Below are 20754 nucleotides of genomic sequence, written 5' to 3'. Positions count from 1 at the left end.
AGCCTCAGTGGAGCAGAGGGGCAGGTGGCTGCTGTCTCACACTAAGGGCAGGACCACTTGAGTTCCTGCCAGGCCAGCAGATGGGGACTGTTCCTGCACCGCTCATCACTGCATCTCCCCCGCCCTTCCGCCAGGCACCTTCAGGACAGCCCGGGCAGGCTGCGGGAGAACAAGTGCCTCACAGTCAGAACACGTGAGCAGCACCACACCTGTGAACAGCTGAAGGCGAGCAGAATTCCCAGCACAGCCTGGCCTGGAACAGGGCCGGGCCAACAGTTGTGTGCGTACAGGAGCGGCTGGGCAACGGCAGAACTGCCTCTGGCGCAGCGGGGGCCAGGGACAGGCTGGCTGCGCCCTCCAGGTCAGTATAATTCTGTGCCTTGTCCCAGGATCTACAGAGGAACAACGGGACAGTGCTAGCCCCACACGATTCTGCATGGCTGCCTCCATCCAGCACTTGCCTCGAGGACAAGACACAGTGCAAAACAAAGCCAGGATTAGACTGACAACCTTTAAACAAATAAAATTATTTCTGTTCTGTAGCAAAATCAGTGCCAAGCACCAAAGCCTTCCTTGGCCACAAGCCGTAGAGAGCCTCAGAGCGCAGTGATCGGAAGAGCTGGGCACTCTCCTAAGACTCAGCTGCTCCTGGGAGTCTTTAAGCTCCAAAGGAATGGGTACTGCCTTCTTAGAGGCCAAAGCGGGCTGGGGTGCGTCGTGGTGTCAGGGGTTCCCCCTGCTCCTTCCGCCCAGGGGTGTAGATTTTAGTAGATCTGCCAGGAGAGGACAAGGGTGATTAGTGGAACATGCAACATTTCCCTGCATCAGAACAGCCCCAGAGAAGCTGGGATCCTCCACGCAGTCCCTGCTCCTGCTCAGACAACAACGGGCAGGAAGGGCCAGCACCCACCTCGCACTGCCCATGGGGTTGCGGTGCTCCTGCTCCTCCCGGCGGGCACGCAGCTGCTCCTCCGCCAAAGCCATCTCCTCCTCCATGGCAGACACCTCCTCCTTGGCACGGCGGCGGTTCTCCTGGAGAAGGCAGCAGCAGGTCAGAGAAAGGCAGAGAGCTGGCCAGCAGCAGGCTCTCTGCAGGCCCACAGCCCTGTTCCCTCCACATCAAAACACACACACACATATGCTGCATCAGCACAGACACGGAGCAGGGCTGCCACCTGCCAGCTTGTCCTGGGCAGAAGGCTCACCTGGCTTGACTTCCCAGCATGTTTGATACTGTAGAACATGGGCCCCAGCTCTGCCAGCCACTCTCCATCCACAGCAGTGACACACTGCATGTATTCCTGCAGGGACAGAAGGAAACACAGGGTCACAGGTGTTACTCTCAGGACCTTGGCATCCCTTCCAGAGCCATGGCAGCTCCCTCCCACACCCTTGCTGATGACACTTCTCTGGCTGGGACTATACCCCTTCCTCCTGGCCTCGGCAGCTGCTATGGCCTGGACTTGGTAAGACCGCAAAGAGGTCCAAATATGCCCCACACACAGGCCAGGAAAAAATACTGCGAAAGGGACAAACATGACTCTGCAGATGACATGGATGTGCCCAGTTGGTACAGATGAGAAAGGCTGAGAACTGGCCTTCTGATAAAGCTCCACCACCTCCCTTGGAGCACTTCTCACCCTTCCCGCCAGCCCCCAGCACCCGCTCACCTTGGTGGTCATCACCAGCTCATGGTACACAATGTAGTCCGGTGTGTAGCCCATGCCGAAGAGAGAGCTCGTGGGGTGCAGGTGGCAGGGCATGCCCGTGCGGATGTTCACGTACTCCCCAATGCCCTGCGGAGAGAAGCACGGTGAGCCCACCTGCTTCCAGACAGGGCCTCCCAGGCCCCGCAGACCCTCTCACCTTCAGCTTTGCAGCTTGATGGAAATAGGCAGCACAGATACACTTCCTGACAATGTCCCAGTCAGTACCACAGGATGCCAGGCTCATCCGCTGCTGCACCATGATGTCCTTGAGCTGGGCACGCACCTCCCGCACCTGCAAAGTTGTGTGCCGGTCACATCCCTCTCCTGCCTAAGGCTCCTTCCCCCAGCCTCGCTGCTGCCGCCTCACCTTCCGCATGGCCTTGGCATGGATGAAGTGCTGGTTGCACCACAGTGTGGAATAGCTGTTGTTCTTCCACTGCAGGTAAACATTCAGGTAGGTCAAGTGATCACTCTCTGGAACAGCGAACTTCTCCCGTACTTGGTCACTCTCCTCCTCTCGGCCCTGAAGGGTGAGCCAAGAACACTGGTTAGTCAAAAGGCAGGGAAGGCCCCAAACTGCAGAAAGAACCAACAGGTACCTTAGGCCGATAAAAGATGGCAGGCACAGACAACATGGAGACAATAAGCAAGATCTCAGAGCTGCAACCCATGTCACAGGAGACAATAAGCATCTTGGAGAGTGCAGGATCCAGTGGGAATTCCACCATGAGACGTCCTGTTGAGGTCAGACCACCTGTAGGAACAGCACAGGGATCAGCAGCTGGGCAGGTCCCAGGCCCATGGGCTGACAGCTTGTCCCAGCAGCCAGTACCTGTATTATCCAGGGCCCCCAGGATCCACAGCTGGTACATGGAGTTCAGCATGTTGTCCTCGGGTGGCGGATCCATGAAGTGGAACTGCAGCAGGTCCTGCACACCCAGGGACTTGAGCAAAAGCACTACGTTGGCAAGGTTGGTGCGCTGGATCTCAGGCACCGTGGTTGTCAGCAGCTCATTCTTGTAGGCGCTCTGGGTGTAGAGCCTGGGGAACAGACGCCAAGATTGTGCTCCTGTGTTCCTCACCAACCCACCAGCTGCTGCCCAGGCCAACCTGGCGTGGGGAAGTGATGCTGCACTCAGCAGTAGCCCAGAAAGGAACCTCTGCCCCACCAAAGCGTGGCCGCCCCTGCACGAGGGTGCCTGGGCTGCAGCACAGTGCACAGCCCTCTCCAGCACAGTCCTCCCAGTCTCAAAGCAAAGCCCTGAGAAAGCTGCCCCGTGACTTGTCTGTTATCCTGAGAGCACTAAGGGTGGAACAGCCACAAGTGAAGATGGGCAAGAGAAGAATCGGGAGCAGATCCTTTGCTCTGCAGAGGCACTGAGTCCAAAAGAGAAGGCCTCATGGCCTGCCTACCACCCTCATGCCCCCAGAATTTCAAGATAATTAACAGCTCCAGTGAGAAAAAATTATATATAACCTGATGCCACACTGCAGGTATGACAGGGCCAGCAGTGACATGCCTACCTGAAGCAGTGGCCTGGGCCTGTTCGGCCAGCTCGGCCTGCCCTCTGGTTGGCATTGGCTTGACTGATGGGGTAGATCTGCAGTGCATCCATGCCTATACGGGGGTTGAAAACCTGCAGGGCACCAGAAGAACAGACTGAAGTACGAGGAAGGCTGGGTCACAACTACAGAACACCCTCAGCCCAACGTCAGAGATCACAGTCATGAACAGCACAGGAAATCTCAGGTTACCTTCAACTTGCAGTAGCCAGAGTCAATCACAAACATGATGCCATCCACTGTCAGTGAGGTCTCCGCAATGTTTGTGGCAACAATGCACTTCCTGACCCCATCTGGAGCCTGCAAACATACTGCATGTCAGTCAAACCCCTGAGCAAGGGCTGCTGTGTCCCTGAGGAGGACAGGGCAGCAATATAGAGACTCTCGAGAAGTGGAAGGGGACACACACTTTCTGTCACCCTCCACATGCGATACAAAAAGCATGTCTGCACCTCTCACTCAAGCTCAGTAGTCTTCCCTGCACTAGTTTCCCTCGTTCCCACTCCCACCACAGAGCACACATCAGCACCTTCTGGAAGATCTTGGCCTGCAAGTCTGATGGTAGCTGAGAATAGATAGGCAGTACAGCAAGAGCAGGCGCCTTCTCCAGCTCCTCAAGGTGCTCCACAATTTGCTCCGAGGTCACCTAGACATAAAGAGGGGTGTAAACATAAGATTAAAAAAAACAAGGGGGTAGGACAGTGCCTACCCCTGTGGCTCACCTCTATGTCCTCCTGGCCAGGCATGAAGACAAGGATGTCCCCGGGAGCACCAGATAAATGGACCTGCAGGGCTTGTTTCACCGCAGCCTCCACATAATCCTCCTGTGGGGTCTGAACAGCACAGCCCAGGTTACACACACCAACAACCTCACCTGCCCCATCCTGCATGCCAGACTGCATCGCAGCACGGCCACTGCTCCTCTGCCCATTCTGTCCACCACAGAGTACGGTACACCCACATCACAACCCCCTCCTGTCACAACACAACTTCCCTCTGCAACACTGACCATACCTTGCTGAAAAGAATATCAACAGGGAAAGTGCGTCCAGGAATGTGGAAAATAGGAACGTTCCCAAAGAAGGAGGCAAATTTATCTGCATCCATGGTGGCTGAGGTGACAACAAGCTTCAGATCTGAGCGTCTGGCCACCACCTAAAAAGCAGATGAGAGCAACAATAAGGAAGAGGCACTTGTGCATGGCTGGAGGCCCTTCCCACTATTGCTCAGACAACAGCACAGGACAGAGCTTCTGCTGCGCTCTAAAGGCAATGGCCACTAGTGCCAGGGAACACAGATGCTACATGATCTGTGCAGTAAGAAGACCCGCTGACCTTGGTCCAGGAAGCCTTAAGCCACAAAGATCTCTGTACCGAGAGTTTCGGACAGCTAGCCAGCCAGTCACTGGCAGCCCCAAGGCACTCGGAGAGATTTAACCCCCAGAACCAGGGAGCAGGATGTTGGAGCAGCACGGGCAGAGATGTGGCAGCTTTGCCTGCACCGCCTGGACCTGGCAGAGAAGAACTATCCCTGCCAACGCTCCACTGTAAGCCCAGCTCATGTGCTGCTGTCCTCTAGCCCAGGCTCACACACCTCCCGGAGCAGGCCAAAGAGCACGTCGGTATTCAGTGAGCGCTCGTGTGCCTCGTCCATGATGATGGCACTGTAGTTGTCCAGATCAGCCTCTCGCAGTGACTCACGAAGAAGAATCCCATCTGTCATGTATTTGATCACAGTGTTCTCAGACGTGCAGTCCTCAAAGCGGATGGCATAACCCACCTGGGAGAGCAGAGATAGCAGCAGTCTTTCAACAGCCCCTGCGCTCCCCGTCACCAGGCTGCACACTGCACCCCCGCCAGACTCACCTCCTCCCCCAGACGCACCCCCATCTCCTCACTGACACGCTTGGCCACCGACATGGCGGCCACCCTGCGCGGCTGTGTGCAGCCAATCATGCCGTAGTCGGTGTAGCCGTCCTCGTGGAGGTACTGAGTCAGCTGGGTCGTCTTCCCACTCCCCGTCTCCCCCACCACAATCACAATGCTGTTGTCTCTGAAAAAGGAAAAAGCATCTCTTCATACACCACAAAGAAGGGCTTGTGCAGTCACAGCCCTGGCTGCCACCCTGCTCAGGCAGGAGAGCTGCTGCCAGCAGCGCAAAGAATGGGCCTTGTTTCCTGCAGGTAGAGCTTCCAAACATGCCACACATCTAGAACTTCCCTCTTGGGTTCTAGAGATGTCAGCCAGCCCCCTGGGGAAGCTCTGTGACCAGCTCCCTGTCAGCCATACCTGAGGATGGAGAGCAGCTCCTGCTGCACAGCAAAGATGGGCAGGTACTGTCTCTGCTCCAGGATCGATTTCTTCTTGGCAAACTCACTGCTGGCTTCGCTTTTTTCTTTCATGTGTTCAGCAAACTTCTGCTCAGTCCTAAGGAAACACCAGAAGCCCTGAAACTGCCTCTCTGCACACCACTATGCCAACAACCCTCATCAGCAGCTGAGTAGAGAAACTCAAAGCAAGCTCCTACTTGTAATCCACTTTGCCATCTTCTGTCACCAGCTCGTCCTTTTCCTCCTCTTTCTTGATCCCCATAATGTCTCCCAGTTTGGTGCCTGCCAACTCCCAGTGTTTATGCTGAGCCTGGAAGGACAGAGAGCAGCAAAACTTTGCCACAGCAAGCTCCGACAGATCATTCTTCTCCAATCCTACTCATAAGACTAGAAAAGCGTATTAGCCCCGTAATTCCCCAATGCTATGACACAGAACACACATCCCATTCCTACATTAAGTCTCCCTCTTCCAAGTGAACTGGTGCAGAGCTTTCAGACACTGGTCTGGATACAAAGACTGCAGGTACATGATGACCAACCACCTCCTGAAAAAATGGTTCCAGCTGCTGACCCTTCCATTAAATTCGAACTTAAACCTACACAAATCTGAACCGGAGATAACATTCCTGCTCTTGACAGCTGCTTACAGGTCTCTCTCCCACCTTCCAGTTTGCTCTCCCCTCTGATACCAGTTTGGCTCCCACCTCCATTCCACTGACAGTGCATGTAGCTCAAATCCAGGTCAGTTTCAATTCACAACGTATCTGTGCTTTCCCCACAGCTATCACACAAGCTTTAGAAAAAGTCCCTAGAAAACACCCCCAAGAACTAATACATGACCTTACTGAACACTCCTCCTCACAACTCTCCTGCTGAGACTTGACAGGATAGATCCTGCCACCACACCAACTGCTGACCGTCCACAAGCTGCTCGCGCTCCTCCACCTGCTCCCTTCTCCATGATCTGAATGTCCTTTGGATCAGGCTCCCTGCACCAGTCCCAGGCAGAGCCTGAGGAAATCACAGCAGCTGCTTATGAGCCAACACAATGAGCTGGGCTGCCAGAATATCCCAGGTCATAAAAATACCAACTCCTCATCATCATTGCCATTAAATCTCATATTCTGCAAAGTCCAGACAAAGCTGTGAGGCACTAAGTAGTGTATACAGTGGGGCAGTAAGCCACAAGGTCACAGCATACCCTCTTACGTTCCTTCTGCTCTCTGTGCTTGCGCACCAGCTGGCTGCCTTTCCGGGCTATGATGGCCAGGTCTGAGGTGGCATCCTTGACAGGGATGACCGGCTCTGGCTGGAGGAAAGAGGCATCACTTCAGTACACAGGGCTCGCACTCACGGGGCTTCCTGTCATTGGTACCTTCAGCCAGTCTCTACCTGCTTGGTGAAGACAATCCTTCCGTCTAGGAAAGGGGGCACCAGGTTGTGCACCAACAGATGTACTTTAGCAGAGTTATCTTCCTCAAAATCCTCATCCACTTCAATCCGATGAACCACACCACTGGTCAGCATGCGATTTGTCTCCCAGCGCTCATTATCCTGCAGGATACAACATATCAGAAAATACACAGAACCCGAAATAGACAGTGGGGGGAAACAGCAACTGTGAGCAACAAGGTATGGGAAACACAGGCTGGCCGAAGGAAGATCATGGTCAACAGGACTGTGTCCAAGGAAACACAGGACAGACATTTTCCACAGGCCCCTGCCACACTCAGAATCTGCCAGGAAGCTCGGACGTAACCCTGTGCATGTGCTGAAGGCAGCAGCACCCAGCACCTGCTGGGCCACAAGCAGACAAGCCCAGTAATGTAGCTCACACCAGGAGAGCAGGAGCACAGCCCTCTACACCTCTGGACACTGTGACCCATTGCAGCTGCTCTGCAAACTGCCCATGCAGGAAATACAGGGCTGCCCTTCCCAGGGGAACTTCATGATAGCCTTTCCGTGTTCAGTCTGGGCCAGAGCACAGACTGTCCTTTTCCATCCGAGAGTGAGGGCTCAGCCTCCGCTGCCAGCAAGCAGATATTCCCTGGGGGCTGCAAAGCCCACATGTTCAGAGCAGCCAGACCCGCATCTCCCCCGTACCTCATTGATCTGCCGCCGCTGTGCAGAGATGCGCTTCTGTCTCTGCTTGTGCAAGTGCTGCTCCCGCTTCTTAACGTAGTCCTCAGAGGAGTAGGCCAAGGGGTTGTGAAACTCATCATAGCCCTCGTCCATCATGTACCAGTCCCGGTCAGCTTGCTGGCAGAGGAGTGGTGTGGCTCTGAGCTCCAGCAGCCCCACAGCCCAGGCAGCCCCACTACAGCACACAGCGTTGAGACGCTGCCTGGGCTGGGCCCTCCCACCACCCCCGCAGCCCCGCGCTGGCCCCGGGGCTGAGGCAGCAGGAGCCCCAAGCGTGCTGTCTCCACTGCTCCTCGCCTGCCCTTGGGCTCTCACCCGCTGGTCGTCCTCCCACTGCTGCCGCTCCTCCTCCGTCTCAAAGGCGATGCCCTCCTCCCCATCCGCGAGCCGCCCTGCGGGGAGTAAGTGAGCTGCTCAGGCTCTGCTGCCACCCCAGAGAAATCCCACTGCGCCTGACCTCCCGCTGTGCAGGGGAAGGGGATTTGTCGCTGCCGAGACCAGCAGCTCAGCCCCAGCTCCTCACCTCTCCCTCTGGACAGCCGTGGTGTGGAGCCCAGGTGTCTCCGGTCATCAGCCCACTCGTTGTATTTGTATGATGGGGTAGGCAATGGGGTCTTATCCGAATACCTACTCCTCACAGACCTGAAAAACAGCATGAGGGAGGAATTGTCTCCTCTACCCAAACTTTAGTAAAGCCTACATAGACTTCTGTAAAGCCTTTGACACCACTGCTAACAGCATTCTGCCTGAGAAGCTGCAGTTCATGGCCTAAACAGGTGTGCTCTTCCCTGGGTAAAGAACTGGCAGGAGGGCCGGGCCCAAAGAGTTGTGGTGAACGGAGCCAAATCCAGTTGGTGGACAGTCACAAGTGGTGTCCCCAGGGCTCAGTATTGGGGCCAGTTCTGTTTAATCTCTTTATGAATGGTCTGGACAAGGGGATGAAGCACACCCTCAGGAAGTTTGCAGATGACACCAAGTTAGATGGGAGTGTTGACCTGCTGGAGAGTGGGAGGGTCTACAGAGGGATCTGGACCAGCTGGATCACTGGGTGGAGACCAATTGTCTGAGGTTCAACAAGGCCAAGTGCCGGGTCCTGCACTTGGATCACAATAAGCCCATGAACGCTCCAGGTTTGGGGAAGAGAGGCTGGAAAGTGCTCGGTGGAAAAGCACCTGGGGGTGTTGGTAACAGTGGGGAACGTGAGCCAGCGTGTGCCCAGGTGGCCAAGAGGCCACCAGCATCCTGGCTGGTACCAGCACTGGTGTGGCCAGCTGGCCCAGGGCAGTGACTGGCCCTGTGCTGGGACCTGGGGAGGCCAAACCACGAATCCTGGGGCCAGTTTTGGGCCCCTCATGCCAAGAAAGCCCTTGAGGTGCTGGAGCGAGTGGAGAGAAGGGAAAGGAGCTGGTGAGGGGCTGGAGCACAAGTGTGATGGGAGCGGCTGAGGGACCTGGGGGGTTCAGCTGGAGAACAGGAGCTGAGGGGAGACCTTCTGATTTCTGAACTGCCTGAAAGGAGCTTGGAGCCAGGGGGGATCGGGCTCTGCTCCCCAGGAACAGAACCAGAGAAAATGGCCTCAAGTGCCAGAACCAGAGAAAACGGCCTCAAGTTGCACTGGGGGAGGCTGAGGTTGAATCTTGGGAACAATTTCTTCCCCAAAGGGCTGTGGGGCATTGGAACAGGCTGCCCAGGGCAGTGCTGGAGTCACCATCCCTGGAGGGGCTGAACAGACGTGCAGATGTGGCACTTGGGGATGTGGTTTAGTGGTGGACCTAGCAGCGCTGGATTAGCGGCTGGACTCGATCTTAAAAGTCTTTGCCAACCAAAACAATTCTATGATTCTATAACGAGTGTCAACAGCCAGGCACTAGTCTCACACACACCCCCAACCCTTTCTGCAGCTCAGCAGCTCACAGCTGCAGCCCAGGAGCCGATACCTGTCCCGGTCCCTCCGGTCCGTGTCCCGCAGCGATGATGCCCGGTGGCTGCGCTCCGAGTCTCGGCAGGAAGGTGTGGGGGAGGGAGATTCCCACTGTGAGCGGCGGGCACTGCTGTAGCCACTGTCATCTTCCTCCCAGCTGGAGCGAGATGGCGTGGCTGCATCTAGCATAGGAGAAAGGGTTTGACACCTGATGTTCAAACAGTGACCCCAGGCACCTGGGGCCACCTTCCACCTTCTAACAAGGAGCACAGAGAGAGCGTACCGGAGGGTGCCCATTCGCCCTCCCTCCAGGAGACAGGGCCAACCCAGCGATGCCAATGAAAGTTGGCAAAGGGCCACAGTTCTGTCACATAGACCCAGAGCAGACCCCGCTGTGCAGAGATCAGCCCGATTTTCACACACAGCTGCCAGATTTCTCCCAGACCCCAGGTCAAACTAGGAGTTTTACACTTGCCCTAACCACAAACACCACAGGTTTTTCTACCCATGCCTGTCCTAACAAAACCAGCAGGAAACAAACAAAAATGAACAAACGCCTTCCTGCTAGGTCTCACACGAGCTGTACCAGCTCCCAGTCCTACCTTTGGGCCGATGTCTGGGACTCTCCGGTTCACTTCTCCTGCTGCTCCGCTCCGATGAGCCATCTCTCTCTGATCTGCTGCTGTGACGACTTCTGTCCCGTTCCTCTGCAAAAATAAAGTCAAGTCGGGTGCCCAGTGCACAAAGAGGCTGGGGGACAAGCCCAAGCCCAAGCCCAAACCCTAAGCAGAAGGAGTCACAAAGCTCTCTGGGCAGTTACCACGGTCCCGTTTCCGATCGTGGTCCCGATCCCTGCTGCGTTCCTTCTTTCGTTCTTTCTCATCCTTGGAGGAAGCAAAGACACCATGTTCCCGACGCTCCCTCTCCCGCTGCCGGCTGCGTTCCCAAAACTCCTCGCTGACACCCCCTGTGTAGGAAGGTGTTTCCACATGGACAGAACGATACTGCCTAGAAAAACAAAACAGAGGGAAGAAAAGCCCAGCAGTGCTGAGGAACAGCTGGCTTCTGACTTGACTCATACAACTCCAGTTCTAACGTCTGCGACAGTAGAAGCTCAGGATTAAAAGCACACTCTCCATCCTTCACTAACAGCCCCCCAAGCCTGCTGAGGCTCTGACGTGCACTTCTGAGCAGGCCAGTGCCTCCAGGCATCTGGACACAGCCTCAGGACCAGGCCGGATGTTTGCAGGCCTGACAGCCCCCAAAGCCCTGCTACCCAACGCCCCAGGCAGGGCACCAGCGAAAGAGCTTTTCCCAGCCCCCTCAGCTGTACAGTGGTGCCCCCAGCTTCGCACCAAGAAGCCCCCCAGAGCTTGGCACCGCGGTCACAGCCCCGGGAAGCGCCCACAGCCCAGGCTCTCGCTCCTTCCCCCGGCACGGAGCCGCGAAGTGTCCCCACCAGACCCCACCTGTCCTTGCGGCCGCTCCGCCTGCCCCGGCCGGTCTCCTCCTCGTCCTCCCCGGGGCTGCCCGCCTCGTCGCGCTCCTCCTCCCAGTCCCGGTACAAGGAGACCCGGGAGCGCTTCCCGCCGGCCGCCGCCTCCTCCTCCCGCTCCCGCCGCTTCTGCGCCGCCAGCACGTCCAGGCCCAGCAGGGAGGCCCGCGGGGCCGGCGCCTTGAAGACGTGCTGCTCGGCGGCGGCGCTGCGGTCCCGCAGGACCAGCCCGCCGGCCGCGGGGCCGCTCCCCGCCAGCCGGTGCAGCGACTCTTCGGCCATGGCCGCTACCAGGCCGCGCTGGGCGCCATGGGGCCTGCGGGACAGTCAGCGGAGGGTCGGCGCCGGAGCTGCCCTGCTCCGCTCCCACAGCCCCGCACCCGCTCGCAGTTGCCTCAGCGACCGTAACGCAGTGCCCCGAGCGCCGCCATGGCCGCCCCACAGTGCTCCGCGACAAGAGGCGCTCTAGCCCACCTACACCATAGAGTAGAATCCAGAGCCTATAAAAGAGGCAACTACCATGGAGTTCCTCTACTGCTAGGCAAGAGGGCCTACCAGACCTTCGGCGGACTTCCCGAGCAGAGAGACAGTGTGATATCACGTGGCCAGAGGTAAATTTCCGGCCGTGCAGGGAGCGGCAGGAGGCGAACGGACGGACGGGCGGGGACACCCGGACACCCTCAGAGCCCCCGGCAGACGGACGGGGGCACCCGGACACCCTCAGAGCCCCCGGCAGACGGGCGGGGACACCCGGACGCCCTCAGAGCCCCCGGCAGACGGGCGGGGACACGCACACTGTGCTCGCACCACCGCGCCCCGCAGCCCGGTGGGTTTCAGGCTGCCCTGTAGACCCCAGCCCAGCCCTGTTAACGCAGGGTCACCAGAGCAGATCACACAGGTCGCTCCAGGCTCTGTCACCTCACAGCAAAGAAGTTTCTCCTCATGTCCAGGTGAAACCTCCTGTGTTTCAGTCTGTGCCCGTTGCCCCTCACCCTGGCGTTGGGCACCACTGAACAGAGTCTGGTCCATCCTCTGACACCCACCCTGAGATATTGATCCCATTGATCAGATCGCTCTCAGCTTCCACAGCTGAACAGCTTTAGCACTCTCAGACTTTCCTCATAAGATGCTGCAGACCCCTCAGCATCTTTGTAGCTCTAGCTGGACTCCCTCCAGTAATTCCTTGTCCTTCTTAAACTGTGAAGCCCAGAACTGGACCCGGTGCTGCAGATGTGGCCTCACCAGGCAGAGCAGAGGGGGAGGATTCACCTCCCTCGACCTGCTGGACACTCTTCCTAATGCACCCCAGGTACCCTTGGCCTCTGGATCTTGACTCATGGTCACCATTGTCCCCCAGAACTCTGAAGTCATTCTCTGCAGAGCTGCTTTCCAGCAGGTCAACCTCAACCTGTACTGGTGCCTGGGGTGGTTCCTCCCCCGGTGCAGAACCCTGCACTTGCCCTTGTTAACATTAACAGACAGACAGACACACCAACATAGACAGGGCCTGCAGCCAGGCTGCAGCAGCTTTAATTCCCCAGCCCAGCCCAGCTCAGCCTGCCATCACTGTCTCCCTGATCCAGGCCAAGACACGCCGCACATCCACGTAGACGCTAAACTTGGAAGCTGCACAGCTCTTGTCATGGCTGAGGATCCCGGCTGCGTACCAGGCACCGTCAACCTCATCCTGCACTACGAAGGCGCCACCAGCATCTCCATAGCACGTGTCCTCATGCAGCTCGCTCATGCCCACGCAGAAGGTGTCATTGCTGAGGATGGGCTGGACCCAGTAGGACGCGTTCCGGGCCCCGTAGTACTGGCGGCAGCTCTCACTCTCTGCCACTGGCAGCATCACGTACTTCAGCATGGTGGAGAAGGCAAAGGTGGCACCACGGCCCCAGCCCGAGACATAGCCCACCCGACCGGGCTGCACATAGTCCTTCTGGGGCAGGCAGATGGGCATCACCTCCTCCCCGAGGAGCACCTTCTGCTTCAGCTTCAGCAGGGCGAGATCCACAGCCGCCGGGTAGCCAGGGTGCAGCACCACGCGCTCGATGGCCAGGGCAGGCTGCTCCCGGCTGCCCAGGTAGAGCTGCAGAGTGGGCGCAATCTCTTCGGGCTCGGTGTTCTCGCTGTGGTTCAGGTAGACATTCCTGCCTGTGGTCAGCAGCCACTGGTCGCTGATGAGTGTGGCCCCCACGGTGAGGTTGTGGCGAGTCACCAGCCGGCCCTGCCAGGGGAAGCTGCCCTTCCTTGCCAGCAGGCCCCCAATGATGCGCTGCAGCTGCCTGGGGGGGTTCTTGGGCCTCCCACACACTGCACAGGGCAGAACAGGCCCTGGTGAGCCCCTGGGGCCAGCACGCACCCTCCTTGCTCCCACCAACCCCCGGGAACAGCAGGGAGGATGGGGGTTGCAAGCAGCCCCTGCAGCCCCCACAGCCCTGCTGCTCTGCGCTCACCTGGCTCGCAGACTGGCCCCTCCTTGCCAGCGTCAGGGCTCAGCCATTCATGGTCCTTGTCACACTTGACTGTGCCTTTGGAGGGAAACCAGAGTCAGCAGCTCTGCCCTGCACAGAGGGGGATGGACCCTGCAGCCAGGGGGGTGCAGAGGTGCTGGTACCCTGCCAGGGCTGGGGTGGGCAGGGGTCGCTACTCATGCCCCTGAGGAAGTGGGGCGGGGGGGCTGCATCATGTGGCCTTGAGACAGCCCCTGGAGTTGGGGACTGGCCCATCCCCAGGCACTGTGCCTGTGCCGTGGGCCTCATCATTGCCGGAGCCACGCAGCTGGTAGTACAGGTCGCAGTGGTACTTGATCAGGTGCTCAACGTGGCCACGCTCAATCTCTGTAGGCTTTGCACAGCTCCACTCTGCAGGCAAAGGATGCTCGGCTGCCTGGAGACCCAGCCCAGGACATCACCCCACCCTGGCAGGTCCCTCCCCAGTCCCGTCTCACCTGCCCCACACCTGCTCCCTGCCAACCTCCCCTGGCTTTGCCCAAGCCCGGAGCTCCCCCCTCGCCCTGAGTGGTACCAGTGGCAGCTGCAGTCTCCAGCACGGTCCAGGCCAGGCTGGCGATCAGCAGCACTGCAGGTCTGTGGGGCAGAGAGTGCATGCTCAGCATGGGACACACACGGGACACACACTCAGCACAGGGCTCCCACCCTGCTGCCAGCCCATGGGCTCCGCCAGGACCAGAGCCCAGCTAGGCTTACACCCCATCTTGGAGCTCCCTCCCCAGAGGGCAGAGGGCCAATCCCGTGCCCTAGGCTGGCTGTCAGACACAGCCTGGACACCGCTGCTGCACAGGACAAGGCTGCAGCGTCTGGACACAGGCGTGACACAGGTCCTGCTGCAGGTCCCAGCCCAGGAAGCATGACAGACACAGCTCCAAGCACGTGCAGGGACACACCAATGCCACTCACCCCATGCTCACTGCTCTCTCTCCTCACAGCAGTCTCCTTCCGCAGGACAACGGTGTTCAGGGCTCCCTCCTCATCCCTTTTATTGCCACCTCCCTGGCCCTGGTGCAGCCCTGCTTGGCCCCGACCCTCTGACCCTGCAGCACGCAGCCAGCGCTGTTCCCAGCAGCAGGAGCACAAAACTCCCCTCCTGGCTCGCAGCCACTGGCAGCACCTCCCCGCAGCTTCGCCAAGCTCCGTGGGCAGCCAGCGCCAAGGCTTTCCGGGATTTTGCCGCTACAAATACACAGGAGGAACCTGGCTGCAGACACTGGGCTCTGGCATCAGGACACCAGCTGAGGGTCACAGAGAGGAGCCAGCCCCTGTCCCCTGCAGAACTGCCTTGTGCCACCAAGGGGACAGCCAGCAGCTGCCCCAGTGCGGCAAGTGACACAGGGTCATAGGGCCTGAGTGCTGTCACCCTGCAGAGCCAGGGCTGGGCAGTCCTGCTCAGCTGCCCAAGGGTGCAGTGTGTCCCACCAGCTCACTGCTCTCCAGGAGGCCACGGCCAAGCTGGCCCCATCCCACACACCCACCGCTTCCCAGCAGCCCCGGGCGTGGGTTGTTTGTCAGCCCAGCCCAGCCTGACGGGAACTTGCAGCAGCAATCACTGGCCGGTTCCCAGCAGCTGGGAGCCTGCTCTGGCCAGCAGACCTGCAGCCAGAGCACAACCAAGGGGCAGCACGGAGGGGACAAGCACACACCTCCTATCCACCGCAGGGTGCCAGCGCTGCAGAGAGGTCACCCCAAAACCACCTGGAGCACGTTAGGCCACCCCAGCACTGGGCCATTGAGGCCCAGCTGCCCCAGTGCCCCTTGGAGGCTCCACTCCTTCAGGCTCAGGGCAGTATCTGTTCCTAGTCCCGGACACTCCAGCAAAGGGCCTTCTTGTCCTGTGCAAGCTTCTTCCTATCTCATGGGGCACCCATCCCCCTATATAACACAGGGCTCGAGCTCTCTGCTCAGCACCAGCCGTACACAACCACACCTGACAGGCAGACAGCCAGAGCCCAGGACACACCAGGGCTTGACAGCTGCGACCCCCGAGCCACACCAGCACTTGGGAAGGTGCTGTGGCTCTGATGGCGGCTGGCCTGTCAGCACCGTCCTGCTGTAGCAGGAGACTGCTGCGCCCTGGCAGAGGGACAAAGTGATGCAGGACTGTGCCTTGGTACCCCCTCGGTGGGTGGCTGGGACAGAGGGACAGGCTGCAGGAGGGGGGAGCTGCCCCCGCCTGTCCCTGGGGTGCAGCCCACAGCCCACGCACCGGGACATGGCAGCCCAGGGCTGTCAGCAACTGCCATGGCAGAGCCAGGCTCCGAATGTCTCCGAGGCACAGTCACAAATCAGCTTAAGAGCACAAGCAAGAGTGCTGCAGGACAAGGGGATACCAAGCTCAAGCTCCCACAGGCATGACAGCCACTGTGACTGGAAGAACAAGTGTCTCCCTGGCCCTCTCCAGAGAAAACATCAATACCTTGGCCAGCAGAGCAGGTCACAGCCCCGCAAGAGCAGCAGCAAGCACCACCAGCAAAAGCAGGGTCTGTGGAGCAGCGGCTGGCGCAGAGGGCTGTGGCGGGAGCAGGCAGGTGACAGCCCCGAGTGAGCAGTCCTGCTGCTCCCATGACCTGTGCTGTGATGCAATCCTGCTGGGCAGGGTGGATTCCGAGAGGCTGCAGAGGGAACAGTGTGTCCTGGCCAAGCTGTGTTGCTCAAGAAAGGCCAGAAACAACCGCAGGGAGCCCAGGGCAAAGCAGCAGTTGAAGCCAGAGGCCCCAAAGACAAAACCAGCAGCCTCCAGAAGTGTAAACAAACAGGGTCTTTCCGTAACAAGAGACAGAGCACAACTGCAGCGGTCTTCAAATGCCTACTTACTGGCAGCAAGGGGAGAAAAGGGTGCTCAGCACCTCCCGGCGGCCCAGCTGCAGGCAGGTCTCTGCGAGGGGAGCCATGGCGAGCTTTGCGTGGATTCAACCCAGGGCTCAGCTACTCTGCGGCTTCTGCCTCCAGGAGAAGATGCACCAACCAGGAACAACATGGAGAGCTGCTCCCACTTGGCTGAGGGGAGCCGGGCTGTGACCCTCCAACCCCAGCGTGTCCCCAGAGCAGCACATGGGACCAGGTGAGCTAAACGTTTATTGACACTGGGGCAGGACCCAGGCCCTGCGGTTTTATTACAAGACCCTGTGCGGAGGGGAGGGCAGGGGGCAGAGGCTCCTGCAAGGCTGTGGAGCGGGAGGACCCAGCACCAGGCAGAGCAGCTGGCGTGGGCTGCGGGGCCCTGGCAGCTGGGACCTCCTGTCTGTGGCTCTGGGCAGCGGCATGGGGAAGGCGTGTGCTCCCGGGGATGTGCTGCAGCAGCAGCAGGGCAGCTCCAGGCCTTCCTCACCACCCAGCACAGCCTGACCCAGCACTGGTTTCCACCGGGAGCCCAGCCCCTGGGAAAGCCAAACCACAGCCAGGGACAGCAGCACCAGCCCCCTGCCCTGCTCCCCACCAGCGCAGCCCCAGCTTCACCCCCATTGACCCTTCCCAGGGGCTGGCACCAGGACTCTGGCTCAGGCCCAGCCTGCCCAGCGCTGCAGTGTCAGACCTGTCCCTGCTTGACCTCGGCTCCTCCTAGACCTTGGTCCTGCATCATGTCAGCACCGGTGATCTGCTCCAACCGCCTCCATGACATTCTGGAACCCCTGCTCCCTGCTCAGGGTTGGGATCATCAGGAACGTGACAGCCAGACTGGCCCAGACCTATCCTGCTGTTGCCCAGGCACCAGCACATGTTGCCCTGAGTTGCCCTGGCCAGGGTTCACTGCGGAGGCGCTGGGCCCCTCGCTCACCTGAGCAGCTGCTCCAGCTCCCGCTTCACTGCCCCCACCACCGGCGGCCCCCGGTACACCAGCGCTGTGTACATCTGCACCAGCGAGGCTCCAGCGCGGATCTTCTCCAGGGCATCGCGCCCGCTGCTCACCCCCCCCACCCCGATGATGGGCACCTGGCCTGCGGGCAGGTGTGCGGTCAGGACAGCACGGGTGACACCAGCACATCCCCCCCGCCTGCTCTGCCCCTACCTCGAGTGAGGGAGTACATCTCCCTGATGGTCTGTGTGGAGAGCTCCCGCAGGGGCTTCCCGCTGAGTCCCCCGGGCTCCGTGTGCTGCGGGCTGCGGAGGCCGCTGGGGCGGCTCACGGTGGTGTTGCTGACAATCAGCCCGTCCACACCCAGCTGAGGGGCAGCAGCATGAGGACATGGCTGCCACAAGCTGCCCCCAACCCTCATGTCCAGGTTGCGAAGCCAGATCCTCCCTGGCAGGTGCCCCAGCACCCTGCCTGGGGACAAAGCAGCTGCCCCTCACCACCTGCACCATCCTCAAGGTCCAGGTGACACACACAGGCCCTCACAGACTCAGCTACCCAGAGAGCTGCAGCTCCTGTCCCTTCACAGCGGTGACTTGCCAGGAGCAGCACGGTCCTGCCCTTGCATCAGGTAAGGTGAGGCAGGAGGGACCCATCCCAGCCCCCCGTCAGCCTCCCCTTCCCACCCCTCACCTCACAGATGACGCTGGCGATGTCCTGCTTGTCCTGCGTGGTGAGGTCAGGGGCAATCTTCACCAGCACAGCTGGCTTGCGCTCGCAGGGCAGCGCGTCCCTCTCCGCCAGCACCTGCGTGGGGAGGGAACAGGTCCTGCCCCGGGCCAGGGGACACCTGCAGCCAGCAGCACAGGGACAGGTGCTGCTCTCCTGGTGTGGCACTGATGACAGGACGGACACCCTGCAGCACACCGCCCAGGGCACATGACCCACGCAGGACCCACAGCCACTCCTGACGCTGTGGGGCGGCTGGCCCGCTGCCTCCTTGCCAGAGCAGAGTGAAGGGCAACGCCTCGCTGCTTAAGTGCCCTTTGCTGGAGCACAGCGGTCCCAGGGACCAGCAGCTGACCAGGGGACATCTTGGTGGCTCTGCCACCACACCAGGGAGCCACCACACCCCTCCCTGTGCTGGGGCAAATGCCTGGCTGGAGCAGAGCGGGTGCTGCTGGGGGCAGGATGCATCCAGGGCTGCAGCTGTGCTCCGGGCTGGCTGTGAGTGTCACGCACCTTGGTCAGCAGGTCCTGCAGCTCAGCCTTGCCCTGCAGGTCCCGTAGCCCTGGAGTGTTCGGGCTGGACACATTCACAACCAGGTAGTCAGCCAAAGGGCCCAGCATCCGCACCCCAGCCACATAGTCAGCTGCAGCATCAGTGGAGCTCTTGTTCTTGCCCAGGTTGACTCCAAGGGGCATCCCCGCTGGAACACAGGCATGGCTGAACCAGGGCAGCAGGACCAACCACCACCCAAGGGACCAGAATGTTCGACAAGGGAGGGCCCAGGACCAGCTAAAATCAAGATGAGAATATGCAGCCCATATATTTCACAGTGTGGGCCCAGGACTGTCCTATTACCACAGCTGCGCTGCTCAGCACCTCCCGGCACTGTGGCGCTGCCCTCAGAAACCGCCCAGCTGGGGACCTGTGGCTCTGGCTGGTCCGAGCAGGCACGTTCTGCCCAAAGCAGCATGGAGAGCCTCTAGCACAGAGAAAAAGGCAGTTGGTCGCAGCCCCATGGGGAGGAGCCTGCAGCCCCAGGAGGGTTCCTGCCATCCGAACATACCTCCCTCTGGCCAGGGCTCTCCCATGCCTGGGTGCTGGTGTTACACACCTCTCCTGGCCTACAGCCACCCGGGACACCCAAGTCCACCCCACAGACCCCAAGAACAAAGGCTTATGAGCTTGTCTCACCACCCGTGAGCCTGAGCTGTGTCTCGTGGCGGGCCCGCAGCCTGCGCTCCACCGCAGCATGGCCGTGGCTGTTGAATCCATATCTGCACCAGAACAGACAAGGTTTAGGGCTGGGTTGGTGTCCATGCGCCCTGAATAAGACGCAGGAGGAACAAGAGGGAGATGCAATGTCTGCAGCTCTGCTCAGCACATCCAGCCCAAGGGCCACCAAGAACTGGGACACACAAACAGTTGCCCTCCCTGTGTGACACGCAGAGCAGCTGTCCCAGACCCACCTGTTGATGACAGCCTCGTCCTCCACCAGCCGGAAGACTCTGGGTCTGGCATTCCCCTCCTGGGGCTGGGGTGTGACAGTCCCCACTTCCACGAAGCCAAAGCCCATCTTGTACAGCCCATCCACAGCCTCGCCCTGCTTGTCAAAGCCAGCGGCCAGGCCCAGCGGGTTGCGGAACCGCTGCCCGAGCACTCGCACCTCCTGCAGGGCCAGGGCTGCGTCACCGAGAGCCAGAGCCCACCTGCACCAGCAGCCCAAGCCCGGCCCCCTCCCCTCCATTCTCCTCGCTCGGTGTCACCAGGGGCCTGCCCGGGGACACGCAGCTCCCGCCCGCGGGCAGAGCTCGTCACCCCCCACCGACCGCCGCGGGTCCCGAGCCACCGTGGGGCCCCGCCACCTGCCCACCCCCAGCCCTGCGGTCCCCCCGCCACCCGAACGCCCTGGCTGCCCCCCGGCTCCCGCCCGCCCCTCGCCCCCGTTCTTCCCACAGAGACGCACCAGCGCGGGGCCGTCGGTCCGGGCCGGGGGCAGCAGCCCAAGGGCGGCAGCGCGCAGGGCCAGCCTGTGGGCGGCCTCGGGAGGGAGGGCGCGCAGCGCGGGCATCACCGCCGCCGCGTAGAGCCGCTCGTCGCCCACCGCCAGCGCCGAGCCCAGCAGCAGCCCGCAGCCCCCCAGCGCTGCCGCCAGCGCCCGCAGCCGCCCCTGCGAGAGATCGTCAGCTGCGCCGCACCGGCACGCCAGCGCCGGTACCCCGTCCCGCCCGCACCTCTCACAGGCACCCCGCCCCGGCACGCCGCCCACGGTACCCCGCACCCACACCGGCACCACACCCCACACCGGCGCCCCGCCCGCATCCCGTACCCGCACCCGCACCCCATCCCGTGTCCCGGGTCCGCCGCCCCCGCCCCGCCGGGTCCCCGCTCCTCCCGCCGCCCCGGGACCCGCCGGCCGCTCACGCGCAGCGGAGCCGCCATCAGCTCAACTCTACACGTGGCGCGACACTCCCGGCATCCCCGCCCGGTGATTGGCAGAAGCCGAACCCTCCGAGCCAATAGAGGCGCAACAGGACCCACGGCGGGCGGATCACGGGA

General features: G+C 60.3%; 3 protein-coding genes across 3 annotated transcripts; all 3 read right to left on the bottom strand.

Annotated features, from left to right (window-relative positions):
• Positions 1-511: 511 nt before the first annotated feature.
• On the bottom strand, positions 512-11717 carry DHX38 (DEAH-box helicase 38). The gene is made up of 27 exons (XM_080352230.1): positions 11638-11717; positions 11134-11475; positions 10485-10672; positions 10267-10371; positions 9681-9846; positions 8267-8385; positions 8059-8135; positions 7705-7860; positions 6994-7155; positions 6803-6910; positions 5799-5911; positions 5561-5698; positions 5138-5324; positions 4866-5051; positions 4287-4427; positions 3995-4105; positions 3802-3918; positions 3465-3572; positions 3234-3346; positions 2542-2750; positions 2309-2463; positions 2077-2232; positions 1867-2001; positions 1671-1796; positions 1206-1301; positions 911-1032; positions 512-773 (listed from the first exon to the last, which is right to left on the bottom strand). The coding sequence occupies exons 1-27, from the start codon at positions 11679-11681 to the stop codon at positions 689-691; spliced, it is 3765 nt and encodes a 1254-aa protein (XP_080208356.1). The 5' UTR covers positions 11682-11717; the 3' UTR covers positions 512-688.
• Positions 11718-12711: 994 nt separating this feature from the next.
• Positions 12712-16569, bottom strand: LOC308044977 (haptoglobin-like; the record flags this gene model as incomplete). Its single annotated transcript, XM_080351967.1, has 5 exons — positions 12712-13475; positions 13619-13687; positions 13907-14026; positions 14190-14251; positions 16493-16569. The coding sequence occupies 5 exons, from the start codon at positions 16567-16569 to the stop codon at positions 12712-12714; spliced, it is 1092 nt and encodes a 363-aa protein (XP_080208093.1).
• A 690-nt stretch (positions 16570-17259) lies between these two features.
• Positions 17260-20637, bottom strand: DHODH (dihydroorotate dehydrogenase (quinone); the record flags this gene model as incomplete). Its single annotated transcript, XM_080352185.1, has 9 exons — positions 17260-17314; positions 17454-17613; positions 17685-17838; positions 18162-18275; positions 18711-18898; positions 19390-19472; positions 19665-19864; positions 20162-20365; positions 20620-20637. The coding sequence occupies 9 exons, from the start codon at positions 20635-20637 to the stop codon at positions 17260-17262; spliced, it is 1176 nt and encodes a 391-aa protein (XP_080208311.1).
• Positions 20638-20754: the final 117 nt, after the last annotated feature.

The sequence above is a fragment of the Nesoenas mayeri genome (genome assembly GCF_963082525.1).
Source record: "Nesoenas mayeri genome assembly, chromosome: 12".
NCBI classification, from domain to species: domain Eukaryota; kingdom Metazoa; phylum Chordata; class Aves; order Columbiformes; family Columbidae; genus Nesoenas; species Nesoenas mayeri.
The sequence above is the reverse complement of the archived record's forward strand: the minus strand, read 5'-3'. Positions and strand labels throughout refer to the sequence as shown.

Coding starts and splice junctions, on each gene's coding strand:
- DHX38 (XM_080352230.1), bottom strand. CDS start 11,681: ATGGTAGTTGCCTCTTTTATAGGCTCTGGATTCTACTCTATGGT. Junction 3,573..3,801: donor AGGCCAAGATCTTCCAGAAG/GTGCTGATGTGT, acceptor GTATGTTTGCAG/GCTCCAGATGGGGTCAGGAA. Junction 1,797..1,866: donor ATCAAGCTGCAAAGCTGAAG/GTGAGAGGGTCT, acceptor TTCTCTCCGCAG/GGCATTGGGGAGTACGTGAA.